This window comes from Paroedura picta, chromosome 3 (assembly GCF_049243985.1).
Source record: "Paroedura picta isolate Pp20150507F chromosome 3, Ppicta_v3.0, whole genome shotgun sequence".
NCBI lineage: Eukaryota > Metazoa > Chordata > Lepidosauria > Squamata > Gekkonidae > Paroedura > Paroedura picta.
The window spans coordinates 10,709,839-10,728,233 of NC_135371.1; the positions used below are offsets into that span (position 1 = coordinate 10,709,839).

At 52.5% G+C, this 18,395-nt stretch overlaps 1 protein-coding gene across 3 annotated transcripts in view; it reads right to left on the bottom strand.

Annotated features, from left to right (window-relative positions):
* LOC143834205 (valine--tRNA ligase-like) overlaps window positions 1-18,395 on the bottom strand; it is a 39,840-nt gene that overhangs the window by 3,553 nt on the left and 17,892 nt on the right. For all 3 annotated transcript variants that reach the window (XM_077330804.1, XM_077330805.1, XM_077330806.1), the window contains 13 exons: window positions 18,051-18,154; window positions 16,597-16,755; window positions 9,496-9,586; window positions 8,516-8,621; window positions 7,156-7,226; window positions 6,932-7,057; window positions 6,740-6,844; window positions 5,981-6,049; window positions 3,126-3,204; window positions 2,903-3,030; window positions 2,563-2,718; window positions 1,904-2,113; window positions 1,437-1,548 (listed from right to left, as the gene is read on the bottom strand). In XM_077330804.1, the coding sequence (XP_077186919.1) occupies window positions 1,437-1,548; window positions 1,904-2,113; window positions 2,563-2,718; window positions 2,903-3,030; window positions 3,126-3,204; window positions 5,981-6,049; window positions 6,740-6,844; window positions 6,932-7,057; window positions 7,156-7,226; window positions 8,516-8,621; window positions 9,496-9,586; window positions 16,597-16,755; window positions 18,051-18,154 (1,516 nt within the window). The remainder of the gene's footprint in view (window positions 1-1,436; window positions 1,549-1,903; window positions 2,114-2,562; window positions 2,719-2,902; window positions 3,031-3,125; window positions 3,205-5,980; window positions 6,050-6,739; window positions 6,845-6,931; window positions 7,058-7,155; window positions 7,227-8,515; window positions 8,622-9,495; window positions 9,587-16,596; window positions 16,756-18,050; window positions 18,155-18,395) is intronic.

Sequence of the window (18,395 nt, forward strand, 5' to 3'; positions counted from 1 at the left end):
AAAATACCAGGGTGATTCAAAAAGCTTAAACAAATATGAATGTGTGTGAGTTAGATATCTTTTAAAAAATATATATATTTATTTCTTCATTTTGCAGCTTCTGTACCGCTCCCTTGCAAATAAGATGCCTCGGGGCGGTGAAGTACACGGGCATCAAGAACAATCAGTATAAAAGCCAAGGCATACAACTGCAGTAGAAGCCATGTAAAATTTACCATTAAATTAGATTAAAATAAGTTAAAATTAAACCGCTAGCCCCATAATGGGGGACGGGGGAGAGGGGAGGGAGGGTGCTATGAGGGGCGCCCTGATCAGATGTAATCCCAGATTTCGCAGGCCATAATTGTAAGCCTGGCAAAAGAGCTCCATCTTACAGGCTCTACATTTATTTTTGCCCCAAATGAATATTTATGGCACAAGATTAAAGGCTTTGGGGGGAAAGTGGATGTTTCATATAGTGTTTGGTTTAGTAATCTCTGTACAAGCTAATCTTTTTAAAAAAAAGACTCTTAATAGCTCATTCCTAACCAGTTTATACAATAAATTTTGGGATTTCTTCCTTTAAAGCAGGGGTAGTCAACCTGTGGTCCTCCAGATATCCACGGACTACAATTCCCATGAGAATTGTAGTCCGTGGACATCTGGAGGACCACAGGTTGACTACCCCTGCTTTAAAGCATCTCCCTCCCCCTAATTTCAGCAAAAGTATCATTTCTGCTCTCCACATTAAGAGGGGGAAATCACCCTGTTCCCGAAGGGTTTGCTGTACTAATCTGGTGCAGCAAATTAAAACTGGATAACTTGCAGACTACAGAATGCTTAAGCTAGAAGAAAAACCTGTTAATCTTTAGGGTGCCCTGAGGCTGTAATATAAGAAGAATTGCAGAGCAGCCAGAGAGAGAGAGAGAGAGAGACGGAGAATTCGACTCTTGCACCAAGAAAGTTCACTCTCCCACCACATCCTCCACCAGGAAGCTCATGAGAGCGAGATCTTGAGGGAGCCGTTCTCTACCAAGGTCTTTTCAAAAAGAGGCTTTCCCTAGAATTGGGTGCTGAACGGCAGCAGTTTCTCTCTGAGCTTCCCCCATTTCCCCTTTGTCACCTTTCTGTGGCTTCTTCGCCATTCCGCCACACTCGCTCGGTTTGAATCAAACGTGGTTTGAGAAAGCGCAGAGCCGAGGAGGGAAAACGCAGACAAGCAATAAACAGAGACCACGGAAGAGAGGAAGTTCGGCAACCATGAGAACCTTCCACGGCGAACGGTCCCTCAGTCACGACATTGAAATTAACTGAAAAAAATTCAGCTCACGCCAAGAAATGATTGTCCCTAGGCCGAGCAGCATTTCAGATGGAGGCGGTTCGATACCTACTTTTCTATAATCTACAAGGGTCAATGTTCTCTTCTCTCCCCCATGCTTCTCACACTCTGTACTCACAGTCAGCTTTGGTCTTGGTGAGGTTATAGTCTGCCCGGAGGGAACGCACGGCCCTCACAATACTCAGCATAAAGTCAACGTTGCAGTCCAAACCCTCGTTCCTCCAGCGGTACTGAAAAAGGACAGGAACGGGAGTGAGGACAGCCTGCTTGAACGATATTCACTACAGTAGTCCGCATGGCGTGTGAGCACCCTGAACAGTGATATCCCTCCCTTTGACAATAAACCCACGTGCATGTTCTCCACATGTGGGGCGGGCACATGATTTAAACTGAGTTTACAATGCTTGTAAAATAAAATGTAATGCATGTTAGTTAAATGCACTAGTGAACAAATAGAATTTACAATTTTGCTGTTTGTTTCACGTTGGCTTGTAATAGACCTCCCAGAGCATGCCTTTATGGCCCCCCTCCCTGGGCTCTCTAAGATGCTTCTGGCTACAAGCCTGGGCGTTTCTTTCCCGATACCTGATTCGTAGCAGGGTAAGAGGTGACACAGATGCTGGGGGGGTCGGAGGCAGGCGACCGTCGAGGCAACCGCTGGAATAGCTCCTCCGTGACAAACGGCATGAAGGGGCTGAGGAGACGAAGGCCGGCGTCCAAGCAGGTGTAGAGGACGTTGCGGGCTGTCTTGATGGCAGCTTCATCTGGACCGGCAAAGACTGGCTTCAGGCACTCCTAGGTGTGAAATTAAAGGGGAAATGATAAAATAAAAATAAGGAAATCAGGTGCCCTCTTTCGAACCATAGAATCATAGAGTTGGAAGGGGCCAGACAGTCCAACCTCCTGCTCAGAGCGGGAACAGCCTAAAGCAGGGGAAGTCAAACTGCGGCCCTCCAGATGTCCATGGACTACAATTCCCAGGAGCCCCTGCCAGCGTTTGCTCCTGGGAATTGTAGTCCATGGACATCTGGAGGGACGCAGTTTGACTACCCTTGGCCTAAAGCATCCAGGATCAACCTCCGGCATCTCCAGTGGAAAGGGTGAGGTATCAGGCAACGGGAAAGCCCTCTGCCGGAGACCCTGGAGAGCTGCTGCCTGCCTCGGTAGACAGTACTGATCTTGATGAGCCACTGGACTGATTCAGCATCTTGTTAATGAATCAAAGGTGAGGCAATTCCACTCACCAGGTAGACGTCACAAAGCTCGTACAGCCAGAAGTTATAGATGGCTGTCGTGATGCCAGGGAAGTCGTAGGCTTGGAATCCAGTGCCACACAGCTCCACGGCGTGGCTCAGGCGGCTCAAGATCCACAGGTCAACAAGGCTTTCTGCACCGCTGGGCTGCAAGAAAACAGACCCTGTTAGCAAGGCAGTATTTCTGGGGGAGGATGCAAGAGGCCTGTGGGACATAGGGAGGCTGGGGGGAAGAAGAGTCCACCTTCCACAGCTTGGGCTGATCAGAACAGGGCAGGGCTGTGGCGGGGGAAAGGAAACAGGGCCAAGAACTATTAGGAAATGATCCCACCTCCGGGCTGGGCCGCGGCTGGAAGCCCTCCCCGAGACCACGGATGGCAAACTTGGTGGCGTTCCACAGCTTGTTGCAGAAATGGCGGTAGCCCAAGATCCGGTTCACGTCCAGGTTGATATCCCGGCCTGAGGCGAGGGCGGGAGGAAAAGGGACGTCAGACACGAGCCATTGGGAGACAGAAGAAGAGATCGAGGGATGTGCAGGCAGTTAGGGAAATTACCTTGCGATGTGTATGCGCAGAGAGCAAATCGGAGTGCGTCGGTGCCGCATTCCGGGATCCCACTGGGGTAATCCGATTTCTGCAGAGCAACCAGAGAAACGGTCAAGCCCACCTTCCTCTCCTAGCTAATTGGGTGTTTTCCCCTGAAAACATGCAACCGCTCTTTAAACAATTCTGAGAAGCCAGAAGTAAGTGGCTTGGATCAAGCTACCCAGTAAGTGAGTGGAGGATTAAAACTGCATCCTGTTTCTCCTCTCAACCCAGAGAATAGCCTGAGGGTGCAGGTGGGAGCTATACGTGAGCCACCAGGTCAGGGGTAACTATAGAAACAAAGGGACTGGGAAAACAGGCCTGTGATGGGGTGCACTGATGTACTGAGAGAGAACTAGGGCCTAGCCGGAAAGGATGCTGCCTGCTGTATCTCTGTATGATTCACTGCTACAGAGCTGCCAACTCCTCATGATTTGGAGGTCCAGGCTGGAGTCGACAGGGTTTGGGAAGGAACCAGACCTCAGCAAGGCAGAGGGTCACAGAGTTCACCTTCCAAAGAAACCACTTTCTCCAAGGGAACAGATTTATGTATTACAGAGATTAGCTGTAATTCTGGGACACCTCTGGGTGAATCACTATTATGATGTATTCTAAAATATTCTAAATATTCTAAAATATTTCCCAGCCTCGGAGGACTGTGCCTGTTATGTCCTGTCTCTGAATGTCTACAAAGCATGAGGCATACTCAGAACAGCGGTTCATGCATGTAAGAGATGAGGGCCTCTGAGCCCAGTGATTCTTGCTCTTAAGCATCTTTCCGTAAATATTTTTCAGTGCAAAAGTGTACCTCCAATTTCAACAAGACAAAAAGAAAGAAAAAGAAGAAGAAGAAGAAGAGTTGGTTCTTATATGCCGCTTTTCCCTACCCGAAGGAGGCTCAAGAATATATGAGTCACCCCTTCACACATTAGCTAAGATTAATCAAAGGGTTACAGGTGATGGTTGGATTTGCGGAACGGCTGAAGCAAGTTTTATTCACCTGTGTTAGAGATGCAGGAGAGCCAAAGAATATCAAGAGCTATTTCTCAAGGGAGACATAAAGAGACCCCTCGATCTCTCCCCTAAATGCTTCTTGATGAATTACGTAGATTTACTTTCCAAAGATAGGGAAGAATTTGTTTTAAATGCCATAACCTTGGTGAGATTTGTCTTTACTCGATTCTGGAAAAGGAACGCAACTCCAAACCAAAAAGGAGTGGCTGGGGAAAGTGAAGGAATGCGTCCAGCCAAGTAAACCAACCGGCATGTTATGCGATAAAAACGCTAGATAAGTTTGATAAATGGAATGTTACTCTGGCTGGGATGGTGAACTGAAGTTTATAAAGTCTGTGTTACTTGTTTATAGACTCGAAGATTAACTTGTAAAGCTGTGTATCCAACTTACATTTTACTGTTTGTGCGTGTATACATACTCATACAGAGAGAGAGAGAGAGAATACCTGAGCTATTAGAAATCTGGGAACACTGTCACAACAACACAATTATGTGGGCACACAAACACAAAGTGACCAGCATGTAGTCAAGACTGTACTAAAGTCTACACTGCCTTAAACAAAAATCTGGCCCAAAGGCAGCTGTGGGGAGGGGCTATGGCTCAGTGGAAGAACCTCTGCTTGGCCTGTAGAACAGTGGTCCCCAACCTTTTTTAGGCTGGGGACCGGCAGGGCAACTGCCCAGCCCTCGCATCACGCATGCTCGGGCGCACCCACGCATCACGCATTTGCGGCCGCCCGCGAATGCGCACACACGCCATGCACGGTCGAAATCGCACATGCGCGGCACTTCCGCGCATGTGCAAAAGTGCCTCGCATGCGCGATTTCAGCCGCGCATGGCACGTGTGCACATGCGCGGCCCGGGCGTGCATGCGCAATGCGTGGGCGTGGCCCTGATTTCCTTTCCCCACCTCCTGCAGTAAGAAGTTTCCCGGGCCGCAAGCTTGCGGCCTGGGAAGTTTTTTACTGCAGGGGGGGGGGAGAGGGAACCTTGGCCCGGTGCCATGGCCTTCGCGGCCCGGCACCGGGCCGTGGGCCGAGGTTGGGGACCACTTCTGTAGAAGGTCCCAGGTTCAATCCCCAGCATCTCCAGTTAAAAGGATCAAGAGATAGGTGGCATCGAAAACCTCTCCCTGAGGGGTCATCTGAGCACGGAATTGGGGTCACTGTAGGTGGGCAGGTAGTTGTGAGTTTCCTGCATAGTATAGGGGGTTGGACTAGATGACTCTGGAGTTCCCTTACAACTCTATGATATTATGATTCTATGACTCTATGTGTCCGTGTGACAGAGTAATGCAGTCTTTCTCAACCAGGGTTTCATGAAACCCCAGGGTTTCTTGACAGCCCTGGAAGGGTTCCCTGAATGGGTGGTAGTTAACTTTTTAATATGTTTTTTAAATTTGTTAAACAGTTATGCCATGGTCCTCCATTCTCCATGGTCAAATGATCCAAAAAGGCTGGTATAACCTGCCTTGTTGGTCTCCCCCTTGCTAGAACCCAGGGCTTGTGCTGCTGTGACCAATATAGCAGGGGCAAGCAATGTGTCATGTGGGCCTTTCCCTGCACAAGAGGATGTGGGTGTGGACTAGAAGAAGGTCTTTTTCAGTGGTGGCCCCTCACCTTTGAAATGCTTGAGGAGTGGTTTTATGAATGTCTGTCACAGGCCGCTGGAAGCTGTTTTATGGCTAGTTTTGAGAAACCATCATTCTTCCGTTGCCGTTTTCAAGACTTTGTGGTGTGGTTTTTACTTCAAACAGGTCCCTGTAGAAGCAGCTCGGAAATGTTCTGGATAAATAAACAAAGCAACTAACCTGCCCTTGCTTTGCTCGCTCTATTTCTGCGGCGTCCAAATTGCTGTCTAGCAATTGAGCATGCAAACCCTGCGAAGGCAAGGGGAAAAAGTTTATGCCATTACGGTGTTGTGGCAAACCTTTGTTGTTGTTGTTTTTAATCCTGAATTTTTATGGTCGAGGCCTCAAATAACATTCACCAAGAAAGGCTGGCTTCATTGCAGGAAGGAGGAGGAGAGTTGGAAGAGAAACTCCTTGCCCAAAATCCCATCTGGGAATTTTTGTAGGGGAGGCGGGGCATTAGCAATAATTGCAAATGTTTTTAACATTGTATGTTGCTTTATTGTTGCCACCCGCCCTGAGCAATATAGATGGTTGGGATAGAAATAAAAAACGTATTATATTCTGATTCTCTGAAGGTTCAAGGGGGTGGCAGGTGACAGTGGATGAGCGATACGGTTGTGAGTGTCCTGCTTTGTGCACGGGGTTGGACTAGATGACCCAGGAGGTCCCTTCCAACTCTATGATTCCATGATTCTATTATTATATGATTATTGTGCATGGCTTATGGGCTACCGAATCTTGATAATAAACTGAAACAGAATACCTCCAGCGTAATGCCAGTAATCACATCCAAGGGTTGTGAGTGTCCTGCTTTGTTCACGGGGTTGGACTAGATGACCCAGGAGGTCCCTTCCAACTCTATGATTCTATCATTATATGATTATTGTGCATGGCTTATGGGCTACCGAATCTTAATAATAAACTGAAACGGAATACCTCCAGGGTAATGCCAGTAATCACATCCAACGGATCGATGACGTTTCCCAGCGATTTGCTCATCTTCCTGCCATGGGCGTCCCGGACAACCGCATGAAGGTAAACCTGGAAGGGAGACCACAGAAAGGGGGATACAGAAGTGTCCGCAAAGGGACACCGTGCTTGGGTACCGTGATTGAGCCCCTCTCTCACCTCTCTGAACGGCAGCTTCCCAGTAAGCTTGAGGCCCAACATGACCATGCGGGCCACCCAGAAGAAGAGAATGTCGTGCCCGGTCTCCAGGAGTGTGCCGGGGTAAAAAACCTGAAGGTCTTCGCTCTGGGAGAGAAGAAAAAAGGAACTAGAGTAAAGTAGAAGCGCCATCCACATACCCTTCGTTACCCATCCTCTCCTCCTTGCTTGACAGCCTGACTTACAGGGTTTGGCCACCCAAAGATGGAGAAAGGAAACAGGCCAGAGGAGAACCAGGTGTCCAGGACATCCTCATCTGGAAACAGGACATGAGAATCAGGGACAGAATCAAGGGCAGAAAAGAAATGCTTCAGTTCTCATGCACCACACCCCCAAAAGATCATTAAAACAGAGTAATCAAAATCTGCTCAGGGTCCCTGGCACCAAAGAAGGAAAACGCCTCAACCAGGGTCAGGGCCTTTTCAGTCCTGGCCCCAGCCTGGTGGGACTGTCTCCCTAGTGAGATCAGGGCCCTCTGAGGCCTTAGAACAGTTCTGGAGGGCCTGTTAAGTCAGAGCTGTTCCACCAGGCCTTTGGTTGAGGCCAGGAAATGAGGCAGGGCTGGCCTCTCTGCTCGAAAGCCCACCTAACCTCCACAGGTTAAACATCAGCTAAGCCAAGTGATATCCAGGGCCAACCCTGCTCAGCTCCTGAGACCTGATGGGATCAGGATTGCCTGGCCTGTCCAGGTCAGGAGTCTGGGTGGGAAGCTGCTGTTGCAGTCATCTTATTTGCAGCCTTCCAAGAGGCTGCTGGGTAGCCACCATGCTGGACTTGGCCTTTGAGCCAGCATGAGCCTACTGTATTCTTAATTGGAGAAAGCTTGAGAGCCAGTTTGGTGTAGTGGTTAGGAGTGCGGACTTCTAATCTGGCATGCTGGGTTCGATTCTGCGCTCCCCCACATGCAACCAGCTGGGTGACCTTGGGCTCGCCACGGCACTGATAAAACTGTTCTGACCGGGCAGTGATATCAGCGCTCTCTCAGCCTCACCCACCCCACAGGGTGTCTGTTGTGGGGAGAGGAATGGGAAGGCGACTGTAAGCCGCTTTGAGCCTCCTTTGGGTAGGGAAAAGCGGCATATAAGAACCAACTCTTCTTCTTCTTCTTGAGAAAACTAGGGCAGGGGTACGACACATGGCAGGGGTGGCCAAACTGTGGCTCTCTGGATGCCCGTGGACTACAATTCCCATGAGCCCCTGCCAGCACTGGCAGGGGCTCATGGGTATTGTAGTCCATGGACATCCGGAGAGCCACAGTTTGGCCACCCCTGCATTCCAGTACCTGAACAGGGCAAGGCATGGAAAGAGCCCGAGGAGGGCCTGTGGATCACAGAAGATCCCCAGTATCTCTAGGCGAAAGGATCAGGGACTGGATGGCATCAAAAGCCCTCAACCTGGAACCTGGGAGAGCTGCTGCCAGTCAGAGCAGGAAAGATTGATCTTGAGGGACTGGCGTTCTGACTCAGCGCCAAGAAGCTTTGCGTGTTCAACAAGAGCCGTAACCCCCTCGCTGATTCCCTTCCTGCAGACCCCAGTCCTCCGTACCTTGCCGGAGCGAGATCTTATCTGGTGTCACCTTGAAAACTTTGGCGGCCTTCTCTTTTGCTTCTCGTTCGCTTCTGCCGCTCACCCAGTACTTGCCGTCCGTATCCTGAGAAGAAGGCGACAGATTTATTCGTCACGGTGCGCTATTGTGGAGTCAGGTCAGAGACTCCATCTTGTCTGCTAATGCTTGTATGGGGTAACCGCCCTGAGACCTATTGGGAGAAGGGCGGTCTAAAAATTAAATAATAATAATAATAATAATAATAATAATAATAATAATAATAATAATAATAATAATAATAATAATAATTGGATGGAAGCTAGAAGACTGGCTATGTTACATTTCAGTAAGTGTGCTGGTCATAACAACACCAACGATAGTGCTTTTCTGTGGATGTGAAACATGAGGGTATCATTCCTCTGACATCTGAGATGCCACATGGAATAAATGTGGAATAAACACCCATGTGGAATAAACTCTGGCAACCATGTGGAATAAACATTTTTAGAAAATGGGGAAAGCCACATACGGTTTTTACTCAGCATGGTTTCTGAAAGGCTGATCAAGTTTTTTTTTGTTTTAATTTGACTGCAGCTGCCCCCACAGCAAAAGAATCTTCCATGAGACTGAAGGCAAACTGTGGCAGCCATTTTGTCACTGTCTCCATCTTCTGTGGCAGCCATTTTGTGGCTGTGCTCACCACTGAGAATTCCAAGCTCCTGCAAGTTAGAGATCCTTTGGATATTCCAGTTGCAGATTTTATTGCGTTACAACCCGGGCCTGTCCAATTTAATTTAGAAAAGTAAAAGCAGCAGCAAAAGTTGCACCCGCAATTCCATGTGCTTTGTCTTCTCCTTACTATCTTGTCTTTAGCCACAGGCTCTGGGAGCACATGAAGGAAACTGCATATCTGCTTGTATCTCCCAGATGTTTCCTCCCACCATCACCCGTTCTACAACGGCTCAGTAGTTTATCTTACCTCCCCTGGAGGGACTGAGGGGTCGTCAACGGTCACAAAATATGCTGGTATACGATGGCCCCACCACAGTTGTCGAGAAATGCACCAATCCCTAGAGTTGGAGGATGAACAGACAGATTAATTAAAGGGGAAATGGTGGGGAAATAGTAGATTTACAAAATTTATACCACACCTTTCTGCCCTCATCACAAAGTTTCTAGAGCATCTGAAGACTCACACACAAATCCCTCTTTCAGGAAAAGAAAAATAAATGGAGGGGAAGGAGGCTGAGGAAAGAAAGAAAGAAAGAAAGAAAGAAAGAAAGAAAGAAAGAAAGAAAGAAAGAAAGAAAGAAAGAAAGAAAGGAAAGAAAGGAAAGAAAGAAAGAAAGAAAGAAATGCTACAAGTAGGAGTGGGCACAAACTGGCTGACAAACTAAAGTTTGTCATTAATTTAGTTCAGTTTGTGGTTAGTGAAGCAACATTCACAAACTGGAGAACCACCGCAAACTTTCATGAATTTTGATGCGGTTTGTGAAGGGCAGTTTCTTAAACACCTGCTTTCTACTCTTCACAAAAACAGGAGTGGTGAGAAGAAAGCAGGGGATGAAATGGTGTCGGGAACCCGCTTGCTAACTGAAAAAACAGGGTGCCCCTTTGAAGAAAACGTCACGCCAGGCCTGGTGAACGATACAACAGGAACAAGCTTTATTTCAGCAACGTGGAGTCCGCTGGTATGGAGTAAGAGCTTCCACCGAACTCCAGGTGGAAGCTCCCTTTTATACAAAACCCACCTCCTTAGGCTGTATTGCCCCACCCAGTACTTGCGGAGGGAACATGCTGATACAATCATGACTCATGCACATATGCGAGGTTTTCCGGGGTTCCTGATGGCCCATTTTCCTGGAACAAAGGGCCATCTCCGGGCCCTTGTCAAAAGGTGGAGGGGGACATTGAGGTTCTTTAGCGGCCATTGCCACCTCAACGATCGGGTGGGGCGCCCAGCTGCCGGCTTGCCTATGATCACCATGCCCTACCTCCGTGATCGCGGGCGCCTCTGATGGCGGGGTTCGGTCCCGTTCCCAAGCCACCAAGGACCGAACCACGACATTCTGCCCCCCCAAAGGTCCATTCTCCAACCCCCCGGGACGGCCAGGATACCGCTTGTGGAAACGTTCAGTGAGTCGGGGCGCAAGGACGTCCGCTGCCCAGACCCATTCCCGGTCCCCCAAAGCGAAGTCCTTCCATTCCACGAGGTACTGCAACTTCCCCCTGTGGAGTCTAGAGTCCAGGATATCCGCCACCTCGTGGTGCTCCCCCCCCGGCAGGACCTCGGGCGCTGGCGGGGAAAACACGGGGTGCCAAACGTCACCGTCCGGAGTTTTTTTTAGAAGGCTCACGTGAAAGACGGGATGGATGTGCCGGAGGTTCTTGGGGAGCTTGAGCTTGACCGAAACTTCGTTGATCGGGGCCAAGACCTCGAAAGGCCCCAAAAACCGAGGGCCTAGCTTCTTGCTGGGCAAATTCAACCGTAGGTTCCGGGTGGAAAGGTAAACTCGATCCCCCGGTCGGATCTCCTCAGCTGGTCGTCTCTTCCGGTCGGCGTCCTCTTTCTGCGCTGCCTTGACTTTGTGGAGCTGCTCCTGCAGCGACTTCCAGCAGCTCCCGGCACGCTTCCCCCACTCGCGAAGGTCGGCCGATTCCCGGGCGGGGACCTCTCCAAGCTCCGGGAAGTGTCTCAGGTCTGTCCCGTAGACGACGGCAAAAGGCGACATCTCCGTGCTGCTGTGGTCTGCGTTGTTGTACGCGAACTCGGCCAGGGGGAGCAGGGGCACCCAGGTGTCTTGATGATAGGAACCGAAACACCGCAAGTACTGCTCCAGTACTTGATTAACCCGCTCGGTCTGCCCGTCCGTCTGGGGGTGGTAAGCGGAGCTCAGCCCTTGCTCGATGTCTAACAGGCGCAGGAAAGCTTGCCAAAACCGGGACACGAATTGTGAGCCCCGATCGGAAATCACCTTGTCCGGCAGCCCGTGCAGTCGGAACACGTGATCCAGGAACATCCGAGCCAACTGTGAAGCACTGGGGACACTGGCGCAAGGAATGAAATGGGCCTGTTTGGAAAATAGATCTACCACCACCCAGATCACCGTTTTCCCCTTGCTGGGAGGCAAGTCTGTTATAAAGTCCATGGAGATCACTGACCACGGCCGGGTCGGGACCTCGAGCGGGTGCAGCAGACCTTTCGGCTTGCCAACCCCCGGCTTGCAGGTCAGGCAGACAGGACAACCACTGACGTAAGCTTTTGTGTCCCGCCGCAGACTGGGCCACCAAAACCGCCGCCGGGCCAACTTCCAGGATTTTACGAAACCGAAGTGCCCGGCGGTCTTAGCATCGTGGCAGAGGCTGAGGGCTTCCCGTCGTAGCCCTTCCGGGACGTAGACAGCCTCCCCCCTCCGCCAGAGACCGGAGTCCAAAATCAAAGAGTCCCGGAGCTCAGCCAGCTCCTCGTCTGTCCCGTAGGCTGCCACTAGGCGGTCTCGGAGCGGGGCGGTCGCCGGGTCGGGCTCCCATTCCTCCCTGGCCCGCCGCCTAGTGACGACCCCCCGTCCCAGCTGCTCCTCACCAAACACGGACCTGGTGCAGGGAGCGTACCCCTCCCCATAATGCGGCAGACGGGAGAGGGCGTCCGCGAGGAAATTCTCTTTGCCGGGGATGTGACCAAGCTTGAAATTGTACCGCGAAAAGAACTCCGCCCACCTCATCTGCTTGGCGTTCAGGGATCGCGGTTGCCGGAGCGCCTCCAGATTCTTGTGATCTGTCCAGACCTCGAACGGCTCCTCTGTTTCCTCCAGCCAATGCCGCCATTCGGTGAGGGCGAACTTAATCGCAAACGCCTCCTTCTCCCAGGTAGACCAGTTCCGCTCCGTTTCGGCGAATTTTCGTGAGAGGTAGGCCGCCGGCCTCAGCTGTCCCGCCTTGTCTCGCTGCAGGAGAACCGCCCCGGCTGCTGCGTCGCTGGCGTCGACTTGTACCACCATCGGCTGGGTTGGGTCGACGTGCAGTAGCGTGGGCTCAGACGCGAAAGCTTGCTTGAGGGCCAGGAACGCTGCCTCCGATTTCTCATTCCAGCCGAGCGCTGCGCTGGGCCGCGTGGCGCGAGAGCCTCTCCCCTTGGTACCTAGCAAGTCCGTGAGGGGAGCCACTACGGAGGAGTATCTGGGGATGAAGCCTCTAAAAAAGTTAGCAAACCCCAGGAAGCTTTGTAGCTGTTTCCGGGTGCGGGGCCTTTCCCAGGCCAGCACCGCCTGCACCTTCTCGGGGTCCATAGCTATGCCCTGGGCTGAGATGCGGTAGCCCAAATAGTCCAGGGAGGGACGGTGGAATTCGCACTTAGCCAGCTTCACGTATAGGTGGTTTGCCAGCAGGCGCTTTAACACCTCCCTCACCAGGGTCACGTGCTCTTGGGGATCTTGGCTGTAGATCAGGACGTCATCCAAATAAACCACCACCCCCTGAAACAGAAGGTCCTGCAACACCTCATTAATTAGACTCATGAAAACCCCAGGTGCCCCGCTTAAGCCGAACGGCATCACTTTAAATTCGAATTGTCCCAATTGACAGTTAAACGCTGTTTTCCACTCATCCCCCTCCCGGATGCGTACCCGGTAGTACGCCTCCCTTAGGTCCAGCTTAGTGAACAGAGTCCCTTTGCCCAGCCGGGCCAGCAAATCCGGGATCAGCGGGAGGGGGTAAGCGTTCCCCGCTGCGATGGCGTTGAGGCCCCGGTAGTCCTGGCACAGCCGTCGGGACCCATCCTTTTTCCGGACGAACAAGACTGGAGCTCCCATGGGACTGGAAGCGGGCCGGATGAAACCTCGGGCCAGATTTTTATCCAAAAACTCCCGGAGGTCCTTGAGCTCACCCTCACTCATCTTGTAGATGCGCCCTTTGGGTAGTACCGCCCCCTCTGGGATGTTGATAGCGCAGTCCGTGCGGCGGTGTGGGGGTAGCTCGTCCGCTTCCCGCTCGCTGAAAACGGCTGCGAGGTCTCGGTACTCTGGCGGGACCTCGGGCTCTGGTTTCTCCTGCTGCGCCGCCGCCGCTCCCCTGGGACGCGCCGCCGTCCTCTTGTGGCTGGAATTCTCGTGGGGGACCCGATGCCGTGCACCCACCGTCAAGTCGAACTTCAGGGTCCCCGCCCGCCAGTCCACCACGGGGTTGTGTTCCTTCAGCCAATCCAGGCCCAACACCGCCCGATATCCCGCTACGGGGACCTGGATCAGCCACCGCAGCTCTTGGTGGTCCCCTATGTGGATGGCGATAGGACCCACCTCCTCCCCGAAAGGTCCCCCCTGAATCGGGCTGCCGTCCATCTGGACGAAAACCAGGGGAACCTTCCGAATGCGCTTCGGTAGCCCCAAAGCCCGGGCTATCTGGGGGTGGACCATGCTGTGGTCGCATCCAGAGTCCAAAAGAGCCTCCCCCACCCAACTTAGTCCGTTCTCCGGGTTCCGGAGCTCTAAAATTACCACGTTCGGAGGTCGCGCCTCATGCTGCAGGGGTTTTCCCTCGCACCGCGGGACCTGCTGCCCGGCGCCGTCTACAGCAGGTCCTGGCCGTTTCCCGTCGCCTGGGCGCTTCCCGGTTCGTTGCGGAGGTCCTCCGCCCGGCGTGCCTGCTGGGGGCGTGTCGCACCTCCCCCCTGGGAGAGCCCGCGGTCCTCCCCCCCTTGCCGTTGGCACGCTGCTGCGAAATGTCCTGACCCCCCGCATTTCAGGCACAGACCTTCCCGGCGTCTCCTTTCCCGCTCGGGGTTCGGGGGTCGTTTGGGGCGAGAGTTGTCGGGGCCCGGTCTCGGCGCCTCGGCTGACCCGCCTTTGGCCTCCCGGGGGGGGTGCGGCGGCCCAACCCAGGCTGGCTTCCAGCTTGGCGACCACAAAACACCACCCCTCCAGTGTAGACAGATCTTCTTCCGTCCCCTTGATCACGGCCCATTCCCTGAGCTTCGGGTTAAGGCCCTCCCGGAAGTACTCGATTTGGGTCTCCTCGTTCCAGGAGAACACCTTGCCTGCTTCCCTCCGGAAAATGTCTATATAGTCCATAACCCCCCTAGTACCCTGTCGAAGTCCCTTGATCCGACTCTTTGCCTTGTCCTCAGCCTGGGGGTCCTGGAATCGTCGGCGGAGCGCGACCACGAAGTCCTGCAGGTCCCGAGTTGCCGGGTCGCCGCGCTCGGCCAACCCTAGGTACCACTGACCCGCCTTGCCCTGGAGACACGAGGCCACCCCCCAGACCAAGTCCTCGGAGTCCTCATACCGGTCTCCATACCTCCGGGCATGCGTCAGCGCGTGGAGGAGGAACTGCGGGAGGTCGTCCGGCGTCCCGTCGAAACGCGCCTTAAGCTCTGGGGGGGAACGTTTTGGAGAGTAGTCCGACCCCCTCCGGATCCGGGATTCTCGGCGTCCGCCGTCTCGTCCTGCTCCGCTCCACCGGCTACCAACTTGCCCAACGACGCCGTGCCGCTCCCTGCCTTGCACGTCGCTCCTGCGTTGGTCCGGCTCTCGCCGCCCCGTCGGCTCACCCGCTCCCCCGAGATCCTCTGCTATCTCGCCTCTCCGCTGGCCGTCTCGCCTACTCGGGACTGAAAACTGCTCCGGGTCGGGGTCCGGGGCCCGCTCACCAGTACCGGGCTCGTCCTCGTCGCTGGAGACGTCCTCACTCGACGCGATCCCCTCCGCCGTTGTATTACCAGTCCCCCCGGGCCCGGCCCGAGCTTGCTCACGGGCTTCAGCTGCCTGCAAGCGCCTGGCCAAGTCCGCCATGGCCCGCCGCAGGTCCTCTAGGGATTCCTCAGGTCCTACCGGGCGAAGCGCCTGCCTCAGCTGGGTGTCCCAGGTTGGGGCCAACCCCCCAGACCTCGGCGCGCTCCCCGCCGTGCTTGGGAAACCCATGGCCCGGCGCCTTCCCTTGGCCGCCGCTGCCGAGGGTCTCGGGGTCCCGGACAGCTGCTCCTGGCCCCCCGATTTTCGGAGGAAATCTCCCGGGGACATTAAACTCATGTTCCCGGGGTTCGTGGGGGTCGAGACCGCCCCGTTGCTTGAAAACGCCATCTCTGGATCCGTCCCGATAAGCGCTCGGATGCGATGCCGACCCTGGAGTTCGGTGGGAAGCTCTTACGATGTCGGGAACCCGCTTGCTAACTGAAAAAACAGGGTGCCCCTTTGAAGAAAACGTCACGCCAGGCCTGGTGAACGATACAACAGGAACAAGCTTTATTTCAGCAACGTGGAGTCCGCTGGTATGGAGTAAGAGCTTCCACCGAACTCCAGGTGGAAGCTCCCTTTTATACAAAACCCACCTCCTTAGGCTGTATTGCCCCACCCAGTACTTGCGGAGGGAACATGCTGATACAATCATGACTCATGCACATATGCGAGGTTTTCCGGGGTTCCTGATGGCCCATTTTCCTGGAACAAAGGGCCATCTCCGGGCCCTTGTCAAAAGGTGGAGGGGGACATTGAGGTTCTTTAGCGGCCATTGCCACCTCAACGATCGGGTGGGGCGCCCAGCTGCCGGCTTGCCTATGATCACCATGCCCTACCTCCGTGATCGCGGGCGCCTCTGATGGCGGGGTTCGGTCCCGTTCCCAAGCCACCAAGGACCGAACCACGACAAATGGCCCCCTGCTTTCTGCTCTCCGCAAAAAGCCACAGGATGCAGAAAGTAGGGGTTTAAACTGTAAAAGGCTCACAAACTGAAATAAACTGGGTCAGTTTCCAAAACAACCTCCTGGTTCTCCTGGGTTCAGCCATGAACCAAAATAACTAGCATCAAAACGAAGTTATATCACTGCTTCATTCTGGCTCAGAGCCACATAAACTAAATTCATCCCAGCAATAATTGTGAAGAAGCTGGGAAGTTTTCTGGAAGAAAACGGGAGGAATAATCTGCCAAACTTTGTGAGAAAGCAAAGGATGGACCAAGGAAAAGGCTCACAAGTTTTGCCGATGGGGCAGACAAATGTATGGAGACATGAAGCATTTGATTTTCTTCATTCCACCCAGTTCCCAAAAGGATGTCTTACGCACCCTCATTCTTACAGATCGGGCCACAACCTTACCTGATATTATCCATCCAGTTGAACCAGGTTTTGAGGTGGAAGTCCGGCACAATGCGGAGGTCACCTCGGCGCACTGCCTCAGCAGCTCCCCGGGCCATAGTGTCGCAGCGCACGTACCACTGGGGTTTCAGGAGCGGCTCCACCACATCTTTGGAGCGACTAGAGTGATGGGGGTGAGGGAGAGAGAAAAATGGAATCGACCACAGGCTCATGGATACTGCTGGTCCAGCAGCTCACAGAATGACTTTCCGTTAACCATTCATGTAACCAAATAAAGTGTCCTGGATGTCTTCTTCTCTCCCACATACCCAGATATTCTTCCACCAGTTCATATAGTCCCTGTTTCCCTCAGATGCAGCACTCTTTGGCCTTCACATTCTCTCTCAAGAAGCTAAACCCACTCTTTGTTATCATCTCCTCTTTCGCTTTGTATTCTGAAGTGATGCAAATCTTGGCAGCACTAGGCTTAAAGCTCTGAGTCCTGACCATCTTAAGAAGCTTTGGCAAAAGAGCTTAAAGCAAGAAAGCAGCAAAGATGAAGAGAAACTGGGAGAAAGGCTCAACCTCCTGAATACTTTCAGTGGGGATTTATTAATGCTTATTTTATGTGAATGAAGAGTTCAGACAGATCAAGGATATGGGCTGTTTTTGTAACACAGTAACTACACACGTCTTTCCCTCCACCCACCACCACCATGCCACATGACATGTTATTAATCTAAAAACTGGCCTCTAAAGCGATTTAATATGCCCCCTACTACATTTTAGTCAAAGCGCAGTTAAGGGCAGTTCCACAGGGTAGCCATTTTGGCCTGCAATAGAACCAGCCAGATTTGAGTCCACTAGCTCCTTAGAGGTCAACGGGATTTTCAGGGTACAACTTTTGAGGGACAAACTGCCATCAGTCAGATATGCTTTCCTCACCTTTTCCCTCATAAGTTGAAAAACAAACTATTTCATGGCATTCGTGTGTTTCTTCATGGTGTCCCAGTTTTGCCCAATCACACATAAGAACATAAGAGAAGCCATGTTGGATCAGGCCAAAGGCCCATCCAATCCAACTCTCAGTGCTACACAATGGCCCCAAACCCAGGTGCCATCAGGAGGTCCTCCAGCAGGGCCAGAACTCTAGAAGCCCTCCCACTGTAGCCGCCTCCCCAAGCCCCAAGAATACAGAGTGCCACTGTCCCAGAGAGTGTTCCCTCTGTACCTGGTGACTAATAGCCACTGATGGCTCTCTGCTCCAGATGTTTATCCAATCCCCTCTTGACATTCTCTGAGCTTTTAGCTGCCACCACTTCTTGCATAATCCATCGTTGTGAAGTTAACCATTTGTTTAACAAAAGGCTACTGAACTTGGCAAAATCACTTTCAGCCTCAGGCCTCTCATTCAAGAATGCAGAAATGAGCCGTTCAAACCTGCATTATTCACGGGCAGCACAACATCTCCTCACCTGCAGACGGGTACCACCATGGGGTTGTCCTTCACCTCCCGAAAATGCCTCTTTTCCTTCAGAGCTTCCAATACCGCACGACGAGCATCAAACCGCTTCATGCCCTGGTGGGAGGGGCAAGCGGGGGTGAGAATTAGGTAACTGCATGGCTGCAATGCATATATGGGTCACGTAAACTCATCACCTTATCACCCTGCAGTTATAATTTCCTGATGTTATACACTCCTAATTAGGTAAGGCCTAGCTAACACCATCCCACATGAACAGGATCTAGACCAGGGGTAGTCAAATTGTGACCCTCCAGATGTCCACGGACTACAATTCCCATGAGCTCCTGCCAGCAAA